Source organism: Ziziphus jujuba, chromosome 8 (genome assembly GCF_031755915.1).
Source record: "Ziziphus jujuba cultivar Dongzao chromosome 8, ASM3175591v1".
NCBI classification, from domain to species: Eukaryota; Viridiplantae; Streptophyta; class Magnoliopsida; order Rosales; family Rhamnaceae; genus Ziziphus; species Ziziphus jujuba.
Genome location: NC_083386.1, coordinates 2,054,775 through 2,078,536, shown reverse-complemented (window position 1 = coordinate 2,078,536; position 23,762 = coordinate 2,054,775). Strand labels below are relative to the sequence as shown.

The 23,762-nt window shown below is 36.0% G+C and overlaps 3 protein-coding genes across 3 annotated transcripts in view; 1 reads left to right on the top strand and 2 right to left on the bottom strand.

Annotated features, from left to right (window-relative positions):
- The window catches only part of LOC107412847 (nascent polypeptide-associated complex subunit alpha-like protein 1), a 444,693-nt gene that overhangs the window by 216,132 nt on the left and 204,799 nt on the right, over positions 1-23,762 (top strand). The gene's annotated exons all lie outside the window — the stretch shown is intronic.
- LOC107412781 (ankyrin repeat-containing protein ITN1-like) lies at positions 1,181-23,477 on the bottom strand. The gene is made up of 2 exons (XM_048469964.2): positions 23,174-23,477; positions 1,181-1,761 (listed from the first exon to the last, which is right to left on the bottom strand). Exons 1-2 carry the CDS (start codon positions 23,475-23,477, stop codon positions 1,181-1,183), a joined length of 885 nt encoding a protein of 294 aa, XP_048325921.1.
- LOC107412808 (uncharacterized) overlaps positions 1,572-23,762 on the bottom strand; it is a 123,489-nt gene continuing 101,298 nt past the window's right edge. The window contains exon 3 of the mRNA XM_060819404.1: positions 1,572-1,593. The gene's annotated coding sequence lies outside the window, so the exon portion shown is untranslated. The remainder of the gene's footprint in view (positions 1,594-23,762) is intronic.

The window sequence follows — 23,762 nt, the reverse complement described above, 5'->3', positions numbered from 1 at the left end:
TTGAGCTTCAAATCAGCTTCTAGATTCTTTTTAGGATTCCAAATAAGCTGAATATGAAGTCCCACACGTTGCCCATGCTTGGAAAAATAAGAAAAGGCTAATACAGTAAAATACAGTAAAGCCAGCAAGCAATACAGCAAATTCGGTCAAATTGTTGATGCTGTCCGTACAAGCCCTTTTTGATTGCATTTGAGGCTGATTTAACTTGATTCCATGACCTCTTAGGCATATGTATTGAACCCATAAAGCATTGGAACCATTTCATGCTTCCCGGAGTCCAAAAATGTACCAAAACCGTCACCCGAGTCCGTATCGGCTTCCACCACTTGGATGCTTAGAATAGGCTTTGTATCTTCACGTATGGACAAGCTCTGTTGAGATTGATCACCCCCTGTATAAATACTCCCAGGTTGTCCTTAAATCTCTTAATTTGAGCTCTTGTGATTGGCCTAATCTTCATCCGTGTCGAGTCAGCACCCTAGCGGGTTATCGGTTGAGCGGGCTCGGGCGGAATCACATCAAAAACAATTTCTATCTCCAAACTCACCATGATCTTCAACTGGACCACATGCATGTATGTAATCCATTACACTTTTCAATTATATGAATCGGTTTGAAAATATTTATTAATGCCAACACACATGTCCTTGGATGCATGAGATTAACCAGTACTATAATTGCTTTCAGGAAGGAAGTTCAGTATAGAGACAAAAAGTACTACAACACTAAACATATATATATGTAGATACACTATGATTAAATTATTGGGGTTAAATACATACATAAAACACCTTAACTATATATTGACATTATAAATAACGACCCTAACATTTCTTCTATAGAAAAGGAACCAAAAAAAAAAAAAACACACTTTAAAATTACATGAATATTAGTATTTCTTTTCAAAAAAGAATTATAAATCAAAGTATCAAATTGCCCTATATAAATATAATAGAATTGAATATATATATATATATGGAATTTATTATTAGACCAGACCACTTCTATGTTTATTCTTTTATCTATTTTGCTTAATCTCATACCTAATAAAAAAATTTTTTCCCCAAAGTTAATGCTTGGCTAATGATGTATTATGTATACCATCAAATATTCTCTATTGTACATATCTGAGTCATATTATATCATATATGCACATTAATTAGATGATGTAAGCCATGCATTAATATACAGTTCCATTTAGCATGTGTGCCAGAAAACTTACAATTGTAGTATCTTGTAGCTCCTTATTTGTTAGGATTATGTCAACAAATGTCTTTTTGTCCTTATTTGTAGCTTCTTTGTCAATTCTTGAGTCGTTTGTAAGAATTCTTAAAATATGGAAATCTACTACATTAGCGGCTACATGCAAAGCTGTATTTCCTTTATAATCTTTCAGGTTTATAAGATCCTGAAAAGCCATGGCCCGTTCTTGGAAAAATTTCACCACCATAATCTTTCTACTTTCCACCGTAATATGAAGAGCTGTCCGACCGTTTTTATTCAACAACTCACAAACTTCTGGACAACTTTCCATCAACACTCTAATGACAGCATCTTGTCCTCTCTTTGCTGCAATGTGAAGGGCAGACATACCTTCTTTGTTCTTTGAGAAAGGAAGGCGCTTACTATCTTTGTTCAAAAATCGTTTAACAAGTACCTCATTGCCAATATGTGCGGCATAGTGAAGAGGAGTCCATCCACAATCATCAGCTTGTTCTAATGTTAAAGCTTGAAGTTTTTTAACAACCTGAAGCCCAAAATCTACATCGAAATCGACAAATTGTAGATTATGCCTAATTAGTTAAGGAAAGTATATATTTATATAACATATGAATTTAAATTGACTTCACTACCCATGTGATTTATATAGTTTTAATTGAAGGGAGGCTAAATGTTCAATTGAGATCTTCAATTTTTATTTTTGTTTGCAACAGCTAGAGAACTAAAAATTTGTTTAATGGTTAACTGAAAGAGGGATACCTGTGCATCCCATATTTTGACTTCTTGTATAAAAGACAAATAGGTGGTAAAAATGGCAGCCAAAGATTCTATTTTTGCAGCCTCAAAGATACAAAAATGATAGATAAAAAAAATTAATAATAAGGCTTTAATTAAAAATTCTGTTTTGGCTGCCTTTGAAATAACAAAAGAAGTATTCACTTATTAGAACGGCAGCCAAACTGGAACTTTTTGACCATTATTTTTCCTACAATTTCCTACATTGCCAAAAAATTGAAAAGAGCTAATTTCATCCAACTTCATAGAAGCTTATTTTAAATACAATTTGATCCCTTGGAATTAAAAATATCATAAATCTCCTCTCTAAGCCATTATTTTCCATCCTAACTATTTCATTCACACTACATGTGACGGCCCAGACCATCCGCATGCGATATTGTTCTCTTTGGGCCTGGAAAATCCTCTTATAACCCAGCCCTCAAGGTTTTAAAAGGCCTTGCAAGATAAACTTATCTACACCCACTTATAAGGAGTGTTTCGTTCCCCTTTCCAACCGATGTGGGACTTCACAATCCTCCCCCCTTAGGGCCCAGCGTCCTTGCTGGCACACCAATCCGGGTCCGGCTCTGATATCATCTGTGACAACCCAGACCACCTGTGTCAGGACCTGTCCAAAATTCCTCACCGGAACCTTCGCCAAGCCCTGATCCCAGGGAAACCCTACTGGACTCTCCAATGGAAAATCCGGCCCCTAAGGGTTGGACTTACCACAAATTTCCTACACAGAAAACACACTTCTATATTCATCCCCTTATTCCTCCCACAATACTACAATTTGATTCCACAAATTTATAGCACTCCAAATGAATAATAATACTCCAGTGCATAATTAATACATAAATGTTCGAGACAGTATACAGAGCTTCATGAAGTACTATTAAGTATAGAAATTACACAACAAGGATGAAAGGGATATTACAATAAAGTAAATGAAGACGAGGAGGACTTCTCGATTTACGACAGCGATGAAGATCAAGTCCGCTCCGGATGAATACCGACAAAACCTGGTACCTAGAGGAATGGAATTTAAAAATATGACATGCTAATCATCTCAGTGAGTGACCCTATCTACTCTACAATTATAATACTACGATAATTAAGTAGATAAATAATAATTAATTGGAAATAATATTTTCTCTTAAAACCCTTACGATTCTCTCGGTTGGAAAAGTTTCCTTTTTAAAACATTTTCACAAAACCCTTTATTCGTATTCCCTGAAAACTAAGACATCAATTTATTCGACTAAATATCAAATAAAAAATATAATAAATCAAGAATTCAAAATTTACAATTAAAAGAAATTAATTTATTGAATAATTAAGTGAAGGGAAAATTAAATCAATTTAAAATCCTCATTCAAATAAATAATAAAAACAGCATTAATTATGTTCTTAATTCCAATACAATTTCAAAATATTTATTTTAAAATCCCAGTTCTGAAAATCACTTGATGCACCCACTATATACCAGTGGCGCCAACAGTACCCAACATCCCAAGGTACCGCCAGACAGGAGGTTATAGAGAGAAACCGGTATACGGTCGCGTGGCGTCCCACCGCGCTGCTGCAAACAGGTGTCCCGGTCATGGAGGGGCGGCCTACCCTCATCCGACGGCAAACACAGGACAACCCCATAAATCACCTACGCGCTACTCACACCCACCTGCACGCTAATCACATCCATGTGCGCATTAATCACATCCATATATACAGAACATCAGTACGTGTATGGTGCATCTAAAAATCATAAAATCCACATATTTATTTTATATCTCAAATCTCAAATTTTCCATAAACATACCGGGTTTATTCCATCCAATTAAACCCGTAAATTTTCCACAATTCCTTTATAATCAGCGCCATAAATTCATCACATAAATACCATAATTTTCAAATCCACCAGCTCTCGATTTCCACCAATTTAAATATTCAAAATTTTCCAATGGCATAATATTTTTGAAATATGATACATTAAGTCACATAATATTCCATGGGCATACTTATAAAAATTGAAGCCACCAACTTAAACAAATATTTTCCTTGAAATATTTGAAAATCAAATCATGCCCAAAAATAATATTAAAATCCAAATAAAATTAATTAATTAAAACCACCGTGCTCATGCGTGATAAATACAATTAAATCACAATAAAAATCAGAAATTCATTTCTAACCCAACTTTTCATTTAGCAGCACTAAACAGATGTATATATATAAAATAATATTTTTCCCACAATTAAATTCAATTTCCACCACATGAGCATAATTCAGGATATCAAATTAATATAAAATAAATATAATTAATCACCCCAAAATAAATTAAAGCTGGGTCACTCATCTGAAGCACACAATTAACCTAAGATCCTTCATGGGATCAATTTCACGACGCACACGTGCTCCTAGAACAACAATTCACACACAGTCAAATAAATTAATATTTTATTCGGGTAAATAATACCCGGTACCCGGGGGGGTTAAACACAAGCGTTAACCAAAATTGACGAGTAATATACCGAATTGAAGCTTAAGTGACGAGGATTACGAATCCGGTCTTACTTCCCGGAGATCAGACCCGAGGTGGCCGGAATCTCGCCGGAAAGCTTTCGGGATTCAACTCTTCAATTCTCTCAAACCATGGTGAATTGGAGGAAAAAGACATGGAATTTGGATTCAGGGGGTCGGAATTAGTGGAGAGAGACCGGCGGTGCAACTAGGTACTCGCTAGAATAGTGATTTCCGACGAGCCATCGCGGTCACCGGCAACCGTCGCCGCCGGCGGCGCGTTCGGTGGCCGATGGCTGAGATTTTTGGGAGTTTTGTAGATCGAGGGGAGAGGGTTCCAGCGGGACCGGCGGTGAGGCAAACGGAGGCCGGACGGTGAAGAGATCTGGGTTTGAAGATTTTTGGCCCCTCGCCGGAAAATACTCTGATCCCAGTGCGTCGGAGGTCCGATGGCCGTGAAATTTGGGGGGTAGGCCGGAATTCGCACGGGTGAGAGACCGGTCAGGCGCGTGTGGCTTGGGGTGGATAGAAACTAGGCAAATTGGTGGTGGCCGTTGGTGGAGGGGAAAAATCACCGTCGCCGGAAAACGCTTCGATCCCGACATGTTACCTGCCGGTTGGCCAAGAGATTTTGGGTGGCCGGTTGGAATTGAGGAGGTGGAGGCAGTGGGGTGGCGCGTGTGGCCCTCCGGTGCCCGATGGTGGCCGGTCGTTTCCTAGCTCTCTCTCTCTCTCCTCCCCCACTGTTTTGCCAAAATAAAAGCCACCGTGGGTGACACTATTCACCCATGTGGATCTCTCATATGTCGACACATGGTGTTTTACTTTTCACCGATTCAAAAACATTAAAATATTATGGTAGTCGAAAAACCTCACACGTCCATAACTTTTTAACCAGATGCCCAATTTAAGAGTGCCGCTAGTTTATGAACTCGTATCGACGAGCACTTTACAACCATGCATGAGTCAAAGCTCAACTTTGCATGAATAAATAGTCAACTCTGGCACCCCTTGGACAGTTTGGACCTCAACTTGTTTTGCTCATAACTTTCAAACCGTAGCTCCATTTTCAACGTGTTACTAGTCTACGAACTCGTGCCAACGTGTACTTCGTAAAGGTACCTCAGTCAGCCTAGAATTCCATCCGAATCAAAAAGTCAACTTTTGACCCCTTGGTCAATGGTCAACGGTCAACGGTCAAAGTTGGAAAATTTCCGTTGTACTTTGGGACGGGGTGTTACAATCTTCCCCCCTTATAAAAATTTCATCCTCGAAATTTCTTACATTGTTGAAACGCATAAAAATATTGATTGCGGATTTGTGCCGCGAGCTTCCACGTCGCTTTCTCGACTAGATTAATTCACCATGAGACTTTTGATCTGAGAAAATAGTCTTATTGACCCATACGCGTTCTTCATGACTTAAAATCTGCACTGGTCGCTCCTTACATGACAGGTCTTTGATGTCCTTTCGTAGCAATAATAAGTGAATTATGCTGCATACCGATATCTGCTTTCCCGAAAATACTAACTTGCATACAACAAAACCAATTCTTCCAATAACCTTTTAGAAACTAAGGTAACGAGAACTTAGCTTTCTCTATCAACCAAAGCGTACGACTCTCTCCTACGGAGATAATCTCAAAAACTTAATCTCTGACTTTGAACTCAACATCTTTTCCATGCACGTTGGCTTAACTCATTTGTCGATTCCTGAGCGGTCTTCAAACTCTCTTGGATGACCTTCACCTTATTCATAGTCATCCGTAGGTGTTTGCATCCAATTCACATTGGTCGTCGTGTGGTGCTTCTCCTTACCTACTTCACTCCAATATAGTGGGGTTTGACACTGCCTTCCATATAGAATCTCATACGAAGACACCTCGATGCTCGCTTGGTGGCTAATATCGTAACAAATTCTATTGATGGAAATTGCTCAATCCAGCTCCTTTCGACATTGCATAATGCACGGTCTCAACATAACTTCCAAGTGTGAATTCAGCACTTTGCTTGTTCATTGGCCTATGGTGAAAGGCGATGCAGTCGTTAAGTCTCACTCCAAGTGTATCTGTTAACCTTCATCATAGTCTTAAAGTAAAACTCTAATCTCAAACAGTCGTGATGGCGATTGATGCTCTATGCAGTCTCATGATACGGTTTACGAACAGCTTGGCCAACTTGTCTCAGTGAGAATCACTCTCGTACCAGTAAAAAGTGCGCTAACATTCCTACTTCCTGCTTCCACTTGTCGGCAGCTTACGTACCTTGATTCTCATTCGGTAATTTCCCTTATTGTGCCAATCCTCGAATAATACTTAGTGAGCATTCGATATATCTTTATACCTTTGGGGTGTATCACATACATCGAATCACGTGCTTCCTTTAGGATCTCCTTTTTGAACTCAAGGATATCCTACTTTGGACTCTCAATTGGCGATACTTAACCTTTAAATCACTCTTGGAAAAACCATAACATAAAACAAACAATAAAATATATATTTTTCAAATATACCATCTGATGTGATTCCACCCGAGCCCGCTCCACGGATAACCCGCTGGGGTGTTGACTCGACACGGATGAAGACTAGGCCAATCACAAAAGCTCAAATTAAGAGATTTAAGGACAACCATGGAGTATTTATACAGGGGGTAATCAATCTCAATAGAGCTTATCCATACTTGAAGATACAAAGCCTATTCTAAGCATCCAAGTGGTGGAAGCCGATACGGACCCGGGTGATGGTTTTGGTACATTTTTGGAGTCCGGGAAGCATGAAATGGTTCCAATGCTTTATGGGTTCAATACATATGCCTAAGAGGTCATGGAATCAAGTTAAAGCAGCTTCAAATGCAATCAAAAAGGGCTTGTACAGACAACATCAACAATTTGGCCGAATTTGCTGTATTGCTTGCTGGCTTTACTGTATTTTACTGTATTAGCCTTTTCTTATTTTTCCAAGCATGGGCAACGTGTGGGCCTTCATATTCAGCTTATTTGGCATCCTAAAAAGCATCTAGAAGCTGATTTGGAGCTCAAAGAGGTCAAAGATTGATCAAAGTCAACTTGATCAAAAAGGATAGCATTTTTAGTTTCCTAATTTCTTTTTACTTTTTGTTTTAGGAAACTACCATTACTTTTTGGCTTTTATTTATTTATTTTCTGGACAAATAAATTTAGGAAGGTTTTTATTTTATTCTTTCCATTGTAAATTAATTAATTCCTAATTTAATATAAAGGAATTAATTAATCAAACTTAGATTAGGAAAGGAAGTATAGTTTCAGCCAACTAGGTTTCTTTATGTGTGTGGCCGGTTTTTCCTTTGCTTTTAGGGTTTTATTTCGAAAAAGGAATTAATTAATCAAACTTAGATTAGGAAAGGAAGTATAGTTTCGGCCAACTAGGTTTCTTTATGTGTGTGGCCGGTTTTTCCTTTGCTTTTAGGGTTTTATTTCGTGGCTTTTTAGCCTATTTAAAGGCTTATTTTTCAATAATAAAAAAACTTTTATTTGATTAAGAAAATACTTGTGAGATTAATTATCTCCTTGTTCTTTGAGAACACCTAAAACATCATTAGAGAATTGGTTGTTTTAGCTTGACTTATCAATAGGTTTTCCATCCCCTATTGTGGCGTCTACATTATACCAAGGTTTCTAACCACAGGTTGGTTAGGGGTTGAGGTCCATTCCATTAGAACTTGAACTTAATTAAGATCCGGGCTAATATAATACGGGTTTAGGAGCAGGTCGTCCTAGGTTCGTATCATTTGGTATCAGAGCTAAATTTTGTTCAGGTTTGATCTATCTTTATTTGCTTTATTTGTTTTTGTGTTATTATGCAATTTTAGCATTAGGTTAAGGTTGCTTCTATCACCATACACGTTCTGCATCTTTAAAAAAAAAAAAAAAATTCATTCCTAGTTGAATTAGGATTTCCTAGTTTTATCGTATTTTTTGTTTCCTAGTTTGTTGGTTGTTTTTCATCATTGTTCTTGTTAATTTTGGGTTTTGTTGATTTTCTTTTACTGTTTTAGTCTTAAATATTTGCATTCATATATTTTAAAAAAAGAAAAAAAAAAAAAAAGAGTTTGTGGCAACATTTAAAAAAAAAAAAAAAGACTGCACATTTTTGTTTATTTGGAGGTCACGGGTTTGGTGTTTGTTTTGGAGTTGGAATTGCAATTTTGGTAATTATTCTTGCTACTGCAGTTGTTTATGTACTGTGAGTGAAAAAAAAAAAAAAAAGAAGAAGAAGAGGTAAAGCCGAATAAAAAAAAAAAAAACAGAAAAATATTTCAGTTTGTTGGAGTTTGATTTGTTTGCTGGAAATTTGTAGGAGCTGCTGGTTTTTGATTATTTATTCAATATTTGAGTTGCTGGGAAATTATTTTTGCTGCTGGATATTTGGATTTTGGGTGTTTAAATTTTTTGGATTAAAATTAGTTAAAGGAATTGATACAAAACTTGAATTACAAGAACAACAACCAACACTTTTCTATATTTTTGTTTTCTTTGATTCTTGTTCGTATTTGAATTTCTTTTTCTGGAATTTTATTCTTGAACTCATAATCTACTACCATCTGGTGCAGTTTTAAAAAATTCCAACGTTTTCCCATTATTTTGTGTTTTCTTGTCTAGAAAGCCGAAAAATTAGGATTTGTTGGATTCTTTCGGTATTGCCTACTTTTTTCTACTGTTTTGTTGATAAGTTTAATTAAAAAATACTAGTGATCTAATTGCTATTTTGTGGGTGTTTTAATTAGAACTTTGAGATAATTCATTGAGTGGAAAAAGGCAAGAGTGTGTGAGCTTAAAAGAGGGTAAAAGCAGAAACTAGTGTGCAAACACGAGTGTCGAGACCTTGTTTGAGTGAAACACGTGAGGGAGTGAATATTGTGAGGATTTATTTTATTTTTGCAGTATTTTACTAACATGGCAGATTCTAGAATAAGAAGAGGAGATCCACCCTTGAGGATCAATAAGGAAGAGTCCGTAGCATTCCATGGTGATGTCCGAGCTACCGGGAGCGGAGACCAAGTGGACATGAGAGCTGTTTTGGAGTCAATACAGCGGGTTAGTGCTCAAGTTGAGCATGTGAATCAAAGGATGGGAAGGCTAGAAGTTTCTCAAGGAATTCCGAACACAAGAAATAGGCAAGAATTCTATGGAGGACGAGGAGGTCGCGAGAGACCGAGAGAGGAATTTGATGAGGAGCCATTCAGTGGAGACTTTGGGAAAGGCATGCACGAAACCTTTGCTGTCCAAGAGAGAGCTGGCCATGGAAGATATAGGAGGGAAGAAACAGATGACAATCTTAGCAATATCATGATCAACATCCCACCATTCATGGGAAAAAGTGACCCAGAAGCATATTTGGAGTGGGAAGAAAAGATGGAGATGATATTTGACCGCCATAATTATTCAGAGGCGAAGAAGGTGAAATTGGCAGCAATGGAGTTTGGCCATTATGCACTCCAATGGTGGACCAATGAGCAAAACACCCGAAGGAGAGTTGGTGATGACTTGATTACTACATGGCGACAAATGAAAGGAGCCATGCGGAAGCGAGCAATGGAGTTTGGCCATTATGCACTCCAATGGTGGACCAATGAGCAAAACACCCGAAGGAGAGTTGGTGATGACTTGATTACTACATGGCGACAAATGAAAGGAGCCATGCGGAAGCGATTCGTACCATCACACTATCATAGGTTGCTGCATCAAAGACTTCAATCTTTATCTCAAGGACATGGATCCGTGAAGGATTATTACAAGGAGATGGAGATGCTTATGATGAGATTGAACTTAAATGAAGATAGGGAAGCAACCATGGCAAGGTTTCTTGGTGGTTTGAATCGTGAAATAGCCAATCAACTAGAATTGCAACAATATGTGGAATTGGAGGAGATGTTGCATGTGGCTATTAAATTAGAGCATCAATTCAAGAGGAGGGGTGTAAGATCATGGTTTGGAGGTGTTTCCAACAGTGGAAGGTCCAATTCAAGTGGCTGGAGGAACAATCCCATCTATGAAAGCAAGCTAAAGCCGAAAGTCAAAGAAGAAAGTTCAAACTGGCCAAGGAAGGAGACTAGAACCGAATCTGTCCAAGCATCAAAGAATGAGGTAAAATTAGATCCTAAACCTTTTAGAACTCATGATGTTGTGTGTTTTAAGTTTCAGGGAGGAGGACACATTGATAGTCAATGCCCGAATAGAAGAATCATGGTGTTAAAGGGCAATGACGAGCTAGAATCGGAAAGTGAAGAAAATGAGGATGAAGCCAAGCAAGAGGAGGAGGACTTGGAGGATGAACCCAAAACCTTGCAAGCATCCAATGCTGAATTAAACTTGCTGTCTAGGAGAGTACTTGCTGCATACAAAGATAAGGATGAAATTCAAAGAGAGAACATCTTCCACACCCGATGTGAAATTCAAGGTAAGATTTGTATTATGATTATTGATAGTGAAAGTTGTACAAATGTAATTAGTAACATTGTAGTTGATAAATTAGGCTTAATAACTATTAAAAATCCAAAACCTTATAGATTACAATGGCTTAATGATAGTGGTGAGATGAAAGTAAACAAACAAGCCAAAGTAAAATTTAATATAGGTAGATATGAGGATGTAGTTTTATGTGATATTGTACCAATGATTGCCGGTCATATACTATTAGGTAGGCCATGGCAATTTGATAAAGATGCTACTCATTTTGGTCGAGAAAATAGTATTGTTTTCAGGTTTAAAGGGAAGAAGGTCAAGCTGGAACCATTATCTCCTAAAAAGGTTTACAAAGACCAATTACAAATACAACAAAGGAGAGAAGCCGAAAAGCTCAAGGAAAAAGCAAGTATGGCACCAACGGCTTCACCATCCTTTCAAGAGGGTAAGAATGAGGTTGCTGATCAAGGTAAGGTTTGTAAGGCTCATATTGAGTGGAAAGATCAAGGGAAAGCCGAAAGAGAGGGGAAAGGAAGTGGCAAACCCGAGAGCTTGGAGAAGGAAGAGAAATCTGAAGGGTTGCACCAATCCAAGGGAAAAAAAGAAAAAGAAAGAAAAGAAAGGTTAAGTAGCAACTTTTATTTGAGTTTAGGGGATATTAATAAGGTTATTGAATGTAAGAAACCTTTGCTGGTCATGATTTATAAAGAAAATTATTTTAATGATCAAACTAACTTTGAAGAACTTGAATTGCCAAGTTCAATGATTTCTCTTTTGAAGGAATTTGGAGATGTCTTCCCAAATGAGATTCCAAGTGGACTACCACCTATTCGAGGGATAGAACATCAAATTGATTTTGTTCCAGGGGCTGCCATACCAAATAGACCAGCTTATAGGAGCAATCCCGAAGAAACAAAGGAGCTACAAAAACAGGTAAGTGATTTGCTTGATAAAGGATACATTCGTGAGAGTTTAAGTCCATGTGCTGTTTCTGTTTTGTTGGTACCTAAAAAGGATGGTTCTTGGAGAATGTGTGTTGATTGTAGGGCTATAAATAACATCACCATTAAATATAGACATCCCATTCCGAGATTAGATGATATGCTTGATGAGTTGCATGGTGCTTGCATGTTTACTAAATTTGATCTTAGGAGTGGTTATCATCAAATTAGAATGAAAGAAGGTGATGTTAATAAAGTAATTATGAATAAGAAATCATTGCTGACCATGAATTTTATAGATACTTATTTAAATATGTCTTTATTGCATAGAACTTTATCTGCATTGTTGCGAGCTTTACTTAGTGGCAATTTGAAAATTTGGGAAATATTGTTTGCTAACTTTAAAAAGTGTAATTTTTACCATAATGAGCATGTATTTCTAGATTTTGTTGTAATAGTGTTTGACCCAGGAGACTTGGTTTGGTTGCACTTATGAAAGGAAAGGTTTCCTAATCAAAGAAAGTCAAAGCTCATGCCGCCTATGGATGGACCTTTTCAAGTTTTGGAGCCGAATAACAAAAATGAATACAAGCTTGATTTACCGGGTGAGTATAACATGAGTGCTGCATTTAATGTTGCTGATTTAACTCCTTTTTCTGCAGGTAATGATCTTTATTTGAGGACAAATCCTTTTCAAGAGGAGGGGAATGATGTGATTCCACCCGAGCCCGCTCCACCGATAACCCGCTGGGGTGTTGACTCGACACGGATGAAGACTAGGCCAATCACAAAAGCTCAAATTAAGAGATTTAAGGACAACCAGGGAGTATTTATACAGGGGGTAATCAATCTCAATAGAGCTTATCCATACTTGAAGATACAAAGCCTATTCTAACCATCCAAGTGGTGGAAGCCGATACGGACCCGGGTGATGGTTTTGGTACATTTTTGGAGTCCGGGAAGCATGAAATGGTTCCAATGCTTTATGGGTTCAATACATATGCCTAAGAGGTCATGGAATCAAGTTAAAGCAGCTTCAAATGCAATCAAAAGGGCTTGTACGGACAACATCAACAATTTGGCCGAATTTGCTGTATTGCTTGCTGGCTTTACTGTATTTTACTGTATTAGCCTTTTCTTATTTTTCCAAGCATGGGCAACGTGTGGGCCTTCATATTCAGCTTATTTGGCATCCTAAAAAGCATCTAGAAGCTGATTTGGAGCTCAAAGAGGTCAAAGATTGATCAAAGTCAACTTGATCAAAAAGGATAGCATTTTTAGTTTCCTAATTTCTTTTTACTTTTTGTTTTGGGAAACTACCATTACTTTTTGGCTTTTATTTATTTATTTTCTGGACAAATAAATTTAGGAAGGTTTTTATTTTATTCTTTCCATTGTAAATTAATTAATTCCTAATTTAATATAAAGGAATTAATTAATCAAACATAGATTAGGAAAGGAAGTATAGTTTCAGCCAACTAGGTTTCTTTATGTGTGTGGCCGGTTTTTCCTTTGCTTTTAGGGTTTTATTTCGTGGCTTTTTAGCCTATTTAAAGGCTTATTTTTCAATAATAATAAAACTTTTATTTGATTAAGAAAATACTTGTGAGATTAATTATCTCCTTGTTCTTTGAGAACACCTAAAACACCATTAGAGAATTGGTTGTTTTAGCTTGACTTATCAATAGGTTTTCCATCCCCTATTGTGGCGTCTACATTATACCAAGGTTTCTAACCACAGGTTGGTTAGGGGTTGAGGTCCATTCCATTAGAACTTGAACTTAATTAAGATCCGGGCTAATATAATACGGGTTTAGGAGCAGGTCGTCCTAAGTTCGTATCACCATCAACATAAAATATACACAATTTATCAACCCAACTTAAATTTCCAAACTTCTTCAAAAATCAAAATATAATTTATGAAATTTACTAATTAAATCAATGAAATAATAAATAATAAGAAAATTATTTTAATTAGTGTAAAATACCTTAACTTGCATAGGCAACTGTTAAAACTCCACATTGGAACAATAATAAAAACATGAATAAATACATAAAATCATATCTTAAAATCCATAGCATAAAATGAAATATGCATGCTCGTAATGGAGGTACGTACGATACCTTCTAACATACTACATGATCCATGATTCCAGCTGTCACCAGCACTCTGCTACTAATACAAACCAGGGTGGTTGCCTATATTGGCCATCCGATCCCCTAGACTCGTAGGCAACATGATTATGGGGCTAGCTCTACATGGACCACATTGGTTGCCGCCTCCGTATGGTGCAGTATATGCAGTATAATATCAAACAATATAACATACAAATACATGTACGAACATAAACAAAAAAAAATACTTGAATAAAATACCTTTAGTTTCAAATATCACTTTGAAAAGTATTTAATTTTTAATAATCGATCGGAAAAAATATCTTGACACCTTAAGGTTGATTGACACACATCCATTCTCGACAACAAGTATCGATTATGGGTGGTCACCTTGTTAAGTCGTTGGTAGCCGATACACACCCTTAGGCAATCATCCTTCTTCTCCATGAACGAAACGGATGTCATTCACGATGATAAGCTTGATCTAGTGAAACCTTTATTCACCAAATCTTGCAGTTAAGCCTTTAAGTCCTTTAACTTTCATAGAGTCGCACGGTAATGCGGTACTGAAATAGATCGATGTCCAAAGCCAACTTAATGGCGATTTGATATCCTTTTTACGGTCATGATCCAGGTATCTTGTAGGGAAAACGCTTTCAAATTGCTTCCCACTATTAGCGGTTCCAACGCTCACCATCTACTCGGGCATCAACCACATGGATCAAATACCCTTGACAACTATTCTCCGATAGCTCCTTGGAGACGAGGATAGAAATTAACCACGGTAAAGGCTTCCTAACTCCTCCACGAAGCACCACTTCAGGTAAGCTGAAACACTTTAACTTTACTCCTTTATGCTAGCGGTCCATAAACATAAGATGCATAACTACTCAATCCATATCTAGGGTCGCTTCAGATCCTCAAAAAGATTCAAAGATTGGATCTGCCCCCATTACTTGACCTTCAAAAAGAAAAGACAATCCTCGACCATAGACTAGGCCATAGGAATTCCCCGTTAGGATAGATGATCCTAATTGACACCCTCGAAGATTAGAGTTATTTCAACTCAGACAACGAATTTGCTTCGAGACAAAGGAAAAGAACGCTTTAAAACAGGTAAAACGAGAGAATAGACGCAGATGGGACGCACAACAATGCATAGTCCCTTAGGAATACTAGAACCTAGAGCTCTAATATCAACTGTCAGGACCCGTCCAAAATTCCTCACTGGAACCCTAGACAAGCCCTGATCCTAAGGAAACCCTACTGGACCCTCCAATGGAAAATCCGGCAGAACCTCCCCTAAGGGTTGGACTTACCACAAATTTCTTGCACTGAAAACACACTTCTATATTCATCCCATTATTCCTCCCACAATACTACAATTTGATTCCACAATTTTATAGCACTCCAAATGAATAATAATAATCCAGTGCATAATTAATACATAAATGTCTAAGATAGTATACAGAGCTTCATGAAGTACTATTAGGTATAGAAATTACACAACAAGGATGAAAAGGATATTACAATAAAATAAATGAAGACGAGGAGGACTTCTCGATTTACGACAACGATGAAGATCAAGTCCGCTCCGGATGAATACCGACCAAACCTGGTACCTAGAGGAACGGAATTTAAAAATATGAGATGCTAATCATCTCAGTGAGTGACCCTATCTACTCTACAATTATAATACCACGATAATTAAGTAGATAAATAATAATTAATTGGAAATAATATTTTCTCTTAAAACCCTTACGATTCTCTCAGTTGGAAAAGTTCCCCTTTTAAAACATTTTCACAAAACCCTTTATTCGTATTCCCCGAAAGCCAAGACATCAATTTATTTAACTAAATATCAAATAAAAAATATAATAAATCAAGCATTCAAAATTTACAATTAAAAGAAATTAATTTATTGAATAATTAAGTGAAGGGAAAATTAAATCAATTTAAAATCCCCATTCAAATAAATAATAAAAACAGCATTAATTATGTTCTTAATTCCAATACAATTTCAAAATATTTATTTTAAAATTCCAGTTCTGAAAATCACTTGACGCACCCACTATATACCAGTGGCGACAACAGTACCCAGCGTCCCAAGGTACCGCCAGACAGGAGATTATAGAGAGAAACCAGCATACAGTCGTGTGGCGTCCCACCGCGCCGCTGCAAACAGGTGTCCCTGCCATGGAGGGGCGGTCTACCCTTATCTGATAGCTAACACAGGACAATCCCATAAATCACCTACGCGCTACTCACACCCACTTGCGCACTAATCACATCCATATATACAGAACACCAGTACGTGTATGGTGCATCTAAAAATCATAAAATACACATATTTATTTTATATCTCAAATCTCAAATTTTCCATAAACATACCGGGTTTATTCCATCCAATTAAACCCGTAAATTTTCCACAATTCCTTTATAATCAGCGCCATAAATTCATCACATAAATACCATAATTTTTAAATCCACCAGCTCTCGATTTCCACCAATTTAAATATTCAAATTTTTCCAATGGCATAGTATTTTTGAAATATGATAAATTAAGTCACATAATATTCCATGGGCATACTTATAAAAATTGAAGCCACCAACTTAAACAAATATTTTCCTTGAAATATTTGAAAATCAAATCATGCCCAAAAATAATATTAAAATCCAAATATAATTAATTAATTGAAACCACCGTGCTCATGCGTGATAAATACAATTAAATCACAGTAAAAATCAAAAATTAATTTCTAACCCAACTTTTCATTTAGCAGCAATAAACAGATGTATACATATAAAATAATATTTTTCCTACAATTAAATTCAATTTCCACCACATGAGCATAATTCAGGATATCAAATTAATATAAAATAAATATAATTAATCACCCCAAAATAAATTAAAGGTGGGTGACTCGCCTGGAGCACGCAATTAACCTAAGATCCTCCATGGGATCAATTCCACGATGCACACGTGCTCCTAGAACAACAATTCACACACAGTCAAATAAATTAATATTTTATTCGGGTAAATAATACCCGGTACCCGGGGGGGTTAAACACAAACGTTAACCAAAATTGACGATTAATATACCGAATCGAAGCTTGAGTGACGAGGATTACGAATCCGGTCTTACTTCCCAGAGATCGGACCTAAGGTGGCCGGAATCTCGTCGGAAAGCTTTCGGGATTCAACTCTTCGATTCTCTCAAACTGTGGTGAATTTGGAGGAAAAGGACACGGGATTTGGATTAAGGGGGTCGGAATTAGTGGAGAGAGACCAGCGGTGCAACTGGGTACTCGTCGGAATAGTGATTTCCGGCTAGCCGTCGCGGTCACCGGCAACCGTCGCCGGCGGCGGCGCGTCCGGTGGCCGATGGCTGAGATTTTTGGGGGTTTTGTAGATCGAGGGGAGAGGGTTCCAATGGGGCCGACGGTGAGGTAAACGGAGGCTGGATGGCGAAGTGATCTGGGTTTGAAGATTTTCGGCCCCTCGTCGGAAAATACTCCGATCCCGGCTCGTCAGAGGTCCGGTGGCCATGAAATTTGGTGGGTAGGCCGAAATTCCCACGGGTGAGAGACCGGTCAGGCGCTTGTGGTTTGGGGTGGCCGGAAACTGGGCAAATCGGTGGTGGCCAGTGGTGGAGGGGAAAAATCACCATCGCAGGAAAACGCTTCGATCCCAGCGTGTTACCGGCCGGTTGGCCGTAAGATTTGGGTGGCCGGTCGGAATTGAGGAGGTGGAGGCAGTGGGGTGGCGCATGTGGCCCTCCGGTGGCCAGACGGTGGCCAACCGATGGTGGCCGGTCGTTTCTCTCTCTAGCTCTCTCTGTCGTCTCTCTTTTTCTCTCTCCTCCCCCGCTGTTTTGCAAAAATAAAAGCCATCTTGGGTGACACTGTTCACCCATGTGGACCTCTCAGATGTCGACACGTGGCATTTTACTGTTCTCCGATTCAAAAACATTAAAATATTACGGTAGTTAGAAAACTTCACACGTCCATAACTTTTTAACCAGATGTCCAATTTAAGCGTGCCACTAGTCTATGAACTCGTATCGACGAGCACTTTACAACCATGCATGAGTCAAAGCTCAACTTTGCATGAATAAAAAGTCAGCTCGGGCACCCCTTGGACAGTTTGGACCTTAACTTGTTTTACTCATAACTTTCAAACCGTAGCTCCGTTTTCAACATGCTACTAGTCTATGAACTCGTGCCAACATGTACTTCATAACGGTATCTCAGTCAGCCTAGAATTCTATCCGAGTCAAAAAGTCAACTTTTGACCCCTTGGGTCAACGGTCAAAGTCAATGGTCAACGGTCAAAGTTGAAAATTTTCCGTTGTACTTTGGGATGGGGTGTTACAATCTGCATGCGATATTGTCCTTTTTGGGCCTGGAAAATTCTCTTACAACCCAACCCTCAAGGTTTTAAAAGGTCTTGCAAGGGAAAGGTATTCACACCCACTTATATGGAGTGTTTCCTTCTCCTTTTCAACCGATGTGGGACTTCACACTACAGGAATTAATATCATTGGCACCCCTTACTATACTTAAAACAAAGCTTTAATTTGACTCATTCGTTTGATTTAAAAAATATCATAAATCTCTCTTCCAGTTTTAAAAATCATTAATTTTCTTCACTTATTATTTCATTCACACCTCTTCGATATCATATACATCCCTTATAACAGTACTAGTTGTAATTTTTAAAATCATAAAGATTAAATTTTAATTTATGAAAACCTTAAGGAGCAAGATGAAATATAGCCAATTAAAAATCAAGGGCTCAATTGAAAGATTTAAAACATTAAGCTTTTGATGTAAATAATAAAATTAGAAGGAAGTAAAGTGCATTTGATCTTTATATATAGACTAATGTGTTCCTAATTTGAAAAAAATACAACAAATTCAAATTTTTGACCAAGTTTAACAAAGGTTGATCGAGGTGAACCAAATGGGTTCCACGATTAACTTTTTACTATGAAAGAAATTATATGTTGATCAAAGTATCGTGACAAAGTATTCATCGACACGAGTTCATAAACTAGTAGTACGCCAAAATCGAATCTAAGAGTAAAAAGTTATGATCAAAACAACATACAATCCGGACTAATCGGCGAGCGCAAAGTTGACTTTTTATTTATATGGATTTTGACATTGACTCTTATATTATATAATAGTGCTCATCGATACGAGTCTGTAGACTGACGGCATGCTTAATTTGGACCTATGGTTAAAAGTTATGGATCTATAAATTTATGTTGGTCTTTTTCAAAAATTGATTTTTACTGGATAGTAAAATATTTGAGGGAGTCTTTAATTTGGGCCACATGTCACCATTTGGAAAATATAACGTGTCATGATAAAAGAGGACCACGTGTCACCTTGAATAAAAAAATTATTTTTCTTCCTTTTCTTTTCTTTTCTTTCCTTTTTCTTTTTCTTCTTTTTCCTCTCCTCTCCTCCCCCACCTCCCCCCACCCCCCCACGTGTAGATATTAACCTCCTCTCTCTCTCTCTCTCTCTCTTTCTCTCCCCCCCGCTCCCATGGAAAATGCTCTCTCTCTTCCTCCCCTCTCTCTCTCGACTCTAGCAAATTCACCGTTGTTTCGATGACTATGGGCCACATGCACTGGCCGTGAGGGAAACCCACTTCACAGCAGCATCAGAGCCCAAATTTTCAGATCAACTACCGCCGGATGCGCTCAGATCTGAATGGCGAAGCTCGCAGCAGCGATTTCCCTTTTTTCGACTATTCCACCATTCCCTGGCGAACCCAACCATTTTTCATACCTTACCGCCTTATTTTGACCTCCTGATCTCGTATATAACCTCCATTTGCCTAGATTCTAGACCGTTTGAAAGATACACTAAAGTGAAATTCAGCCGATACTTTTTGATTTTTTTATGATCACCGACGGCGAGATTGGGGTCTTTGAGCTAAGTATGCTCAATCCTTGTCTTCTAAGCTTTCATTTGATATATAATTTGCTAATTATGGTTATGTATTTAATATTTCATCATTTTTTAACTAAATTAGGAATTACTGTAGAAATTGGATTGTATTGGAAGTAGTCTTTAAGAAAGATTATCACATGTAAACTTATAGTGGTTATTAAAGACTAATGGGATAATTAATTTTATGAAAGAAATTAATTGTAAATAGGAAAACCCCAAATTTTGAATGATAGACTGATTTGAGATTACTTTGTGGCTAGACTCTTCTAGAGCCAAGTTAGTGTGAGTGAGTTTTAGAATATTTAGGATATTCTAGTACCGTTCGAAGATATATATATATATATATATATTAATTGGGTAATATTTTTTTGTGCATGTTAGATATCTATTGGATTCGTGGCAAAACCTATAATAGAATAAGAAGAGACAACATCATTATAGTGAGTGGTCCTTTCAAATTGTTTTTGGATTATTGTTGGCAGATACTTTATGTTAATTAAGATTCTAAAAATATTACAAAATATTATGTACGTTTTAAAAATTAATTTATTAATTAACAAAATTATTATTAAATTTTATTAAGCTTACAAATATAATGAATAAATTCATAAATACACTAACTCAAAATTTTAGAAGCTTTTGGACTCTATTAACCTTACATACAAACATGATAGATATTTGATGTGAGGGAAAATAAGGAAAGTTATTATTTCTATTTTTACCAAATAATAAAGTTAATTAACGCAAACTCACCTATGTGTATATATATATATATATATGTATAAATTAGTCTTTCATCATAATGTTTTAATAGTTTTAATTAGTAGGGCTTTACTTATTAATTTTTAGATCTTCAATTATTGAGATTTAAAGATGTAGTTAAGTTTTTATATAAATTAAATAAAATATTAGAATTTTAAAACGACAATTCTAAATGTATTTTAAAATCTCAGCCTTTAAAGAGATCAAATAACTTATAGATAAAATACTGATAGAAAATCCATAGAAACATTCTAATGAGAAACTAACTAATATATATATATATAAATTTTACTATGCCGATATCCGAGCGAAATTTTATTATGTATATATATGACATTCAATTTTCCTACCAACTTGATATTCTCGATTTATATAAAATAAAGGTTTTCTTGGGGATAGCCGAGTGGACAATTTAATCACCCATCCCGAATATCAATATATATATATATATGGAGTAGTTTTATGGTGCGGACCACACCTAAACCGATATTTTTTTGGAAAAAAGTTCCGACTTTACTGTGTATGCTGTGTACACATATAAATATATATGTAGGGGAATTTTACGGTGTGGATCAGTCCACATGTGGACCACAGCAAAAGCTGATGCTTTTTGGTGTGGATCGGTCCACATGCGGACGACATCTAAGCCGATGCTTTTTGGAAATTCTACGATGCTTTTTGGAAAAAAGCATTGGCTTTTACTGTGTATGTATATATAGGGTACACAGCAAAGCTGATGTTTAGATGTGATCCATATCGTAAAACTACTCTACATATGTATCTATATATAAACAACAAGATGCATCCAAGCCAAAAAATAAAAAATAAAAAATAAAAAAAAATAGAGAGATCCAACTAAATGTTTTAGCAATGGAAGAGAATGATAAATATAATGGGAATTTATGTCTTGAAGGAAAAGAATGCTTTTACTTGTCTTTGCGATGTCAAATCTACGTGAGCAAAAAAGTATACGTGAGATAGTTCTTGGCAGTAAATAAGTGAGCTTAACCCTAGCATCACCTAGTGATTTACACTCTTCCCAAGTTAAAGGCACAGGACCTACAAGGGATATCGAAAAAGGACAGAATCTTTAGTCTAAATGATATCCAAACCTTTTTTTTTTTCTTTTAACTTCTAAAATAAGGAGGAATTAATGAAAATTTTATTTAGATGGAAAGTTTATTCTTGATTTTATCACTAGATCCAACTTATAAATACATAGTTCAATAGTCAAGTGATTTTACTTTTACCAATAACTCAGAAATTAGAGGCATTCGCTTATGGTCCTTTTCAGCAATTTTTTTATAAATGAAATTGTAAATTTTGATTTTTGTATGTCTAGAATTTAAAATTTTGAAGGGCAGTAATTTTAAAACAATTTGATAAAAATGAAAGTGGTAAATTTTATAAAGAACTTATTTTTTGGGTAAATATTATTATTAAAAATGAATTTGTAAAAGAAACAAATTTATTTGAACTTTTTCATTTTTTATCCTAATTATAATTAAATTCTATATTTTTGAAAAACTATAATCATATTCATTTAAACCATTATAGACTATAATTATATTTTTATTTATTATTTACTTATACAATACTCGTTTTTAACATTCATTTGTTAAATTAATTGGTAAAAACTAATAGTTAGTCTGCTTTGATAGATTTAGAATACTAAAGGAATGTTAATTTTTTAATAATGATTTTTTAAAAATATACGATTTAAATATAATTGTGGCAAAACTAGGGAATTTAAATAAAAATTTTCCTTTATAAAAAACTTATTACCAAAAAAAAAAAAAAAAAAAACTTATTACAAATAGATGATGCCAATTCATATGTACGATTAATTATCTATGGTGGATATTACAAATAAAAATAATATAAACTATTAATAATTTATTATATTTTGTTATAGATTATAAGAATGATAAATAATATCTATATCAGGCTAACACTTGTAATTAACAGTTAAATAATAGAAAAAAAAAATGTTAATAAAATTTGCAAAGAAAAAAAAATGTTAATAAAATTTGCAAAAAAACTTGTGTGATTTATCATTTAACAAAAAAAAAACAACACTTAGAAATTTCATTTTAAAAAAAAACATTTAGAGAGCTAAAGATGCAAAATGTAACCATTAAAATTTTTAATAAGTGCTATTAATTAAAGTGGATGTGAACTATGAAGATATATATATATATATATATGTATGTATGTACATAAAGAAAAAAGAACAATAAATAAATATTTTCCATTTTGTACATAAAATTATAAATAATACAAAGGCAGAAAAATATCACTATTTTCAACAATAAAACTAAAATATTTTTTCTAATTAAAAAGAGTAAATATGAGAAAGTATGAAAGAATAAAAGAAAAGAAATTAATGTCATAGGGGATAAGTTAGTTAGTGATGATACACTAACGTCTTTTGGAGCGAATGGCGGCTATGTGCAAGATGTTCATGCCGTTCCTTCCTTGATAAGAGCAGTTTGGAGCATTGCTTAGGATGTGCAGGGCAACTTGGTGAAAGCATCTATCCACCGCCATGAAAAGAGGAGAGTCTCCTTCGCCATTTACTATGGATGCCAAATCAGGGTCTTCTTCAATTAGTAACTTGACAAACTCCAAGTGATTATAGCGAACAGCTTCATGAAGCGCTGTATCTTTCTCATTATTCTCCATGGTCAATAGACTCTTGTTTTGCTCAACATCTATCTTTCTTGCCATTTCCACTAGAATTGTTATAGTTTCCAGATGCCCTAACTTTGCTGCAATGTGGAGTGGCGTGTTTCCTTCGTAGTTTTGCTAATCATCTTCTTCAAGTTTCCTTAGCTCCCCAAATTTAGCTGCGATATGAAGTATAGTGTTGTTTTGGCTGTGGGATCTGATGTTGTGCACATTACCAAACGGATTGCGATCACTTAGTCCATCAATTGCAGCATTATACAATTCACCATCCATCGCAAGCTACCTTGCTAGATATTTTTGATCCAATCTCAACATTATCCCTTT

Excerpts from the sequence above, each read along its gene's own strand:
- LOC107412781 (XM_048469964.2), bottom strand. The coding sequence starts at position 23,477 with ATGGCAAGAAAGATAGATGTTGAGCAAAACAAGAGTCTATTGACCATG. Across the intron at positions 1,762-23,173 it reads CGCCATTCGCTCCAAAAGAC|ATTTTGGGCTTCAGGTTGTT; the intron begins GTTAGTGTATCA and ends ATTTCGATGTAG.